General features: G+C 42.1%; 1 protein-coding gene across 6 annotated transcripts in view; it reads left to right on the top strand.

The window, feature by feature from the left end:
• Positions 1-460: 460 nt before the first annotated feature.
• The window catches only part of LOC106567479 (histone-lysine N-methyltransferase EHMT1), a 28,850-nt gene continuing 23,310 nt past the window's right edge, over positions 461-6,000 (top strand). Inside the window, exons 1-3 of one of the 6 annotated variants that reach the window (XM_014136811.2) lie at positions 494-542; positions 4,030-4,062; positions 4,415-4,591. In XM_014136811.2, coding sequence (XP_013992286.1) covers positions 4,568-4,591 — 24 coding nt within the window. In that variant the 5' untranslated portion in view covers positions 494-542; positions 4,030-4,062; positions 4,415-4,567. The other 5 variants (XM_045691794.1, XM_045691791.1, XM_014136820.2 and 2 more) reach the window with 5 other exon arrangements.

Below are 6,000 nucleotides of genomic sequence, written 5' to 3'. Positions count from 1 at the left end.
CGCTCTAGCGACTCCTGTGACGAGCCGGGCGCATACACGGTTGCCAGGTGTACAGTGTTTCCTTTGACACATTGGTGTGGCTGGCTTGCGGGTTTGTGTCAAGAAGCAGTGCGGCTTGGTTGCGTTGCGTTGTGTTTTGGAGGACGCACGGCTCTCGACCTTTGCCTCTCCCGAGTCCGGGAGTTGCAGTGATGAGACATGACTGTAACTACCAATTGGATACCACGAAATTGGGGAGAAAAAGGTGTAAAGAAAAAGGTGTAAAAAAAAATTATATATATATATTCATTTACGTCATATTTGAATTCGTAGCAGGTTAGGATATTTAACGTAGCAGGTTAGGAGAATTAGGTTAGGAAAAGGATTAGAGTAAGCAAAAATGTCCCAAATGTATATTTTTTACGTTAATAATTTCACAAAAGCTGTATCCCTTCTAACCATTACCCTCCTCTGCACGTCAGGGAAACGAATGTGATGACGTAAAAGTAAAGTGGGCGGAGACTGTTTAGGCAAAAAGAGCCATGGCTTCCGTGCAAGCCGAGGTAAGCGAGAGACACATTTACATCAAGATTGATTTCCATCACATGTCGGGGGGGTTTGTATGAATATGTGGGCTTGCTGGTAGCAACAAATGTAATAGTTTTAGGGAAAGACAGCGGAACTTGGATAACTGTCGTGAGACCTATGCTTGCAGTCAATTTCAAACTGCCCGCCCGGCTCTATCATGAGCTTTTGTGTTGGTATGGCGATTGAATGCGCTTGTGTCGTTAGGAGGATGCGCGGCCCTTGAATCTGAATTGTGCAAGTTGATGGATTCAGCGCTGTCGTTGTGGTATCAGTCATACAATTGTCAGGGCTTTATCACTATCGTCTCTTCACGTCTGGTTTGCCTGTGCAAAACACGTACATGACATTATTGTAATTAGTTTAACTCTTGCAATGATTTTCAACTTAATTTTGTGCATATGCTATTGCAAGAGCAGTCTGTTTCTCCACTGGCCCACATGCTGGGACCTGCTAGGCAGCTGATTAGCTTAGCAAGCTAGCTAACGTTAGTTTTAATATTAGCGAACCTGAGTTGCCATGGCTGGGGATAACTATATATCAAATTAGATTGGTCACGTACACATTTTGGAGCTGTTATCGCAGGTGCAGCGAAATGCTTATGTTCCTACCTCCAACAGTGCAGTAATATCCAACCTAACAATACAACAAAATAAATGAACTAAGAAATATCAGAACGAGCAATGTCAGAGTTCGGAAAATAAATGTATAGCTATGTATATTATGTTGTGTATAGACAGTATATGAGTATAACATGTGTACAGTACTTTAGTAGTTATGTAGGATGTGTACATTCATCAGTATATTGGGTCCAAGCAAGGCTTTCGGCCAAGGATGTAGTTAACTATCATTTATAACTTAGCTACGAAATTGTTTTTCACGTCTGGTTGATAGGTAGCAAGCGACATTATTCTGGTCAGTGTATTCTGTACCTAAGAGCATCGAATAAAGCCAAGTTTCCTCTCAAATCAAACTTCCAGTAGTATTGCTGGTGTTGGCTGCACGAGACATCAAAAGTTACATATTGAGCATGTAGAATATAACTAGCCATCTAGCGTGGAACTCCTACTCGCTAGCTAACTGTGGGGGTTAGTAACGAAACATTGTGAGATCAATATAACACAAGATAGTAATCTGGTGACTTTTAAAAGAATCGCTAACGCTTCAGATAAGCAAAGCTTGTATGCATGGGGATTTGTTAGATAGCTACAGTGTAGCCAGACGTGATTACTGTAGATAGCTAGCTTGCACGCACTTTCCACCACCCTGTGTTGACTTATTAACCAACAATGTCGAATGCTCAGCTCATATGGGCCTTACAAAAGTAATATGATCAATATGTCAACAGACTTTGGTAACATCTACTCAAACTCTCATGTACGTTTGCAATTTTGTCATAATCCGCTGTTATCCGACAGAGGGAGCTCGAATGACGTGTCACTCGTGTACTGTCTCCCTCAGCACCTGACAGCTTCCTTCCATTGACGGGGCAGCCCTCTGCACCATCTTCATCTGTTTGAGAACTTGAATGTCAGTTTTGTGAGGGACAAGGTGCATCAGGCTTGTTGAAAGGGATTCATTTTCTAAATCCTCAGTTGTCTTCTGCACCCAAAAATCCATTAATTATAGGTCCAGAGCCGCATAGGCAACACTTTGTTTTTTTTTCATGCATACAATATCCTGCACGTGCCAGTAATAACCACACGCCATGCCAATGGAGACCGCTTTGGCAGGGAACACAGAGGAGTGGATGTTGTCAGTGTTGTTTAGACTGGTTTCTCTGTGAATCAAGAAGACATTTGATGGTTTACTGACATGTTGCCTTATCCTACCTTGCTTTGAAGGTTACTATTGTAAGTGTGTATGCTTAAATTCTCATTAAAGGCCCTGGTGGTGGCTCCCTAAAAGAAGGGCCCTAGAGGCTTCATTGTTGTTTGACAAAGATCTCTATTGGGCAGAGACTGTCAAAGAGAGAGCCTGACCTAACTTGGCTCTATGCTAGTTGTTTCGGCCATTTGCCGGCATTTTGGATGAGAGTATTGGAAAACATTAGTCGAGAGATTAACCTTAAAATGATCATTCAACAAATGATTTATTTACAGAAGTAAAACATTTGCTAAAGAGAGTTGTATTGATTATACAAGAAAGTCAGACTGGTGTGGGTAAACGGGGATACCGCTGGAGAGTTTCACCTCTTGCTCATTGTTAGCCAGGAAAGCTAGTTCTTTCCTGCAGTCTTTCCTTTCCCTCTGACTGACAGATGTTGGGCCTCAGTGAGCATGCTCAGCACTGAGTTGAGCTCTGCTGCTCCTGCTGTATAGACGGGGTACTGATCAGAGCAGACAACTAGGCCTCTTTGGCCTTCACAGGAACCACCCACTCTTATGGCGTCAGCTCAGCTCCTTGAAGGCACGGCCTCTCTGTTGCTTACAGACAAAGGTATGGTGCACTGTGGGCTAGGCTGGTGGGGTGTAAACATTCTATATTACTGCAACCTTATACTGGAAGTCTTCTGTTTTGATGGAATGGGGACATCATTGGTCTTTATTTCTCAATATATTCATTAATTCACTCATTTTGTGGTTATCACACTATTTCCTTCTATCTTATAGATTTGTCAGGTAACTGATAAAACAATGATTTATCAATCAGGCCACAAGCTGTATGTTGCCTAAACCTATTGTAGCCTGTGATGTGCAGGTAGGATGTGTGTGGGTTTAGCTAATTCAGGTGTGAGGTGGCTGAAGTGCCTTCCACTGATATCTGAAGTGGCAAAAGGAGTAGGTGAATTGGGTGATTTTTTTTTTTGTTTGTTTGTTTTGTTTTTTGGGATGCATCTTATCGATCTTGCTTGGATTGAAGATTCTGTGTGATGGGAAAAGCCTCATATTCCTGTTTTTTGGGTCATGATAGAGCATGCAGCTTATCATCTACACAGATCCTACTCTTGAACGGAAAACATGCTATGCCTCTTTTCGGTGAAACACTTATTTAATGGGGAGGCCTATTTTTGGTTCAGGATACTTTTTGATTAAATAAACCCAGCAGCAGTGCAATTAATGTAAAGTGAGTATAGCAGTGTTCTACAGATAATTTGCGTTGCAATGCAAACAATTTAATTGATGTAATTCTAGATGCTGTCAACTGATCATAAGGCAGTTATCAACACCATTCAGGTTGTTGGGCGATATATCCTGTTAGTGTTACTCTGTACAAAACAGCTGACAATGACCCATCTGGACTCTTCGTTTTAGGCCTACCTCAGTATAGTTTATCCAGATAAAGAATTGTGAAATTCTTGGCCCCTGGAGGGGTTCAGGTTTGTGACTGGAAAGTGATTACTGTGTTAGGCTACGTAGGGTAGTGTAATAGGGTAGATTGACATAGGGCAGTATAATTAGTATTTTTAGACATGTGCATTGTTATAGTCCTTGTTTCAATTAATGTAATATCCTACTCTTACAGTATGGTACACCTCCAAGAAGATCTTTCTTTTAGGTAAGTGATCAAGATTTAGGCTATTTTAGAGGCTATTCTCTCTCTGCAAATGTATGTTAGATCTAGTATGAAAGACTTGGTCAGATAAACTGTTACCCTTATATTCAACCCCAAAAACTTTTCCGGCCATCCTAATCCTAAATCCTCTGGAAAATATTGTTGATGTGATTATTAACAGAAAATAATATTTTGGATTGCGTGTCACCGATTGATTGCGTACAAATGGATGATTTCATGACTAGACATGAACATTCTGAAATGTTAGACCCCTTGACAGTTTACCCATTGTCTCTTGATATTGTTTCACGAAATGGCTGCAATGTTTTTTTCCTCTTCTTCCTTCTCCATGAAGAACAGCAGGGCTCCATCTGAGCATGCCCAGTAAGGGCCATGGCAGAGCTTTCTTCTGAGAGTTGGTCATGTGACCTGAGCTGGGACGCTGCATGTGTGGAAAGCTAGATGTTGGAGTGTGGAGCACAACTCTCGCCCTCTCCCTCCCCCATTAATGGACACTCACTGCTTTATCCAGGTACTTCAATGGTTGCCTGGGGGCTCAACTTAAAGAAAAAAAGGACAGCATTATAACAATCTCCATTTTCAAGTATCTTCAATTGGAGCTTGCTCACATGGATCGTGTTGTCTTTCACTGCCTGACTTCTGTCCTTTTTAAGTATTCTCTGCAACCAGTTTGGGAATTGAATATCCTTCATTTGTCTCTTTGTTTTTAAGTGAAAACTCATGATGGACGAATGGATTATTTAATTGGCTAATTAGGCTAATCGATGTAATTGTGTCAACGTACCACGACTGGGCCATGTCTTTTACCTGTAGACTAAAAATGCTCTAGTATCAATCACGGGAACCAGATCAGCAGCAAGACTTGATCAGCTGGCTATAGCCTAGTATGTGGCTATGGCTAAGCCACATTCCCATGGTAAAGACTGATGGACTATCATCTGAACGCTCCATGTAGAGGGGCCTGAAATCCACATCCACCCCAGAAGCTCAGCAGGGACAGGTTAGCAGAAGTCCTGTGTTCCACTCTGACTCATTGATTTAATTAATGGGGGCTGATCTGGGAAAAGACTTTGTTCCCAATGAACAGCATTGATGTTTCCAAATCTAGCTGAATTGTATGCTCTCTTAAAAACATTGCATGTAATCCTGAGAATCCTCCCACCTTTGCAATTAATGGTGCTATGTTTTATTTCAGATGGGGTGTTAAAATATGATAGCTTGTGTGATGGCAGACGAGTACAGTAGAAACTGTCCGACTGTAGAAGAGTATCTGTCAAGTCCTTTTCTTCAAGGCTTTTAGCATAGTTTATTTTAGTGTACTAGTCATGTCTGGTAGCCTCAATTGCCATGCATGTGCATAGGTTCTACTCATTGTAGTGGCCTTAGCCAGAAGAGATAAGGACTAAATGTCTCATTGGCAGTGGGCCCCCTGCTTTCTGTGGGTGTGTGGTAGCATACACTGCTGCTAGTAGACTGACAGAGATCCTGGCCAGAGCTCCTGTAACAACTCTTTCGTTCTCTCTCGCTCTTTCGTTCTCTCTCTCTCTCTCTCCCTCTTTCTCTCCATCACGCTCTTGCTCTCTCTCATTCATGCACTCTTTCTCTCTCTCCCCCTCTTGCTCTCTTCCTGCGTTGGCTCTATCGAGGCAGAAGAAAACAAGTTAATTCCTGTCCAAACTGAAAATGGAAACAGATTTTTTTTGTTCAGCGATGTGTAAAGATTGACTATTTTGATAGAAGGGACTGCCAGGTTTTATCAGATCCTACACCACCGCTTGCCACTTGGCTAGTTCATAGCTTCAAAATGGCTGAGATGCCTTCTACTGAGCATGCGCAGTAGACGGACTCTCACTCTGCTTTGTGGTTCCATGTTGACAGCCTGAAACCTCCATGAAAATAGAGCAGCATGAACACAGAGGG

This window comes from Salmo salar, chromosome ssa01, assembly GCF_905237065.1.
Source record: "Salmo salar chromosome ssa01, Ssal_v3.1, whole genome shotgun sequence".
Taxonomy (NCBI): domain Eukaryota; kingdom Metazoa; phylum Chordata; class Actinopteri; order Salmoniformes; family Salmonidae; genus Salmo; species Salmo salar.
This window is presented reverse-complemented; position numbering and strand designations above follow the sequence as displayed.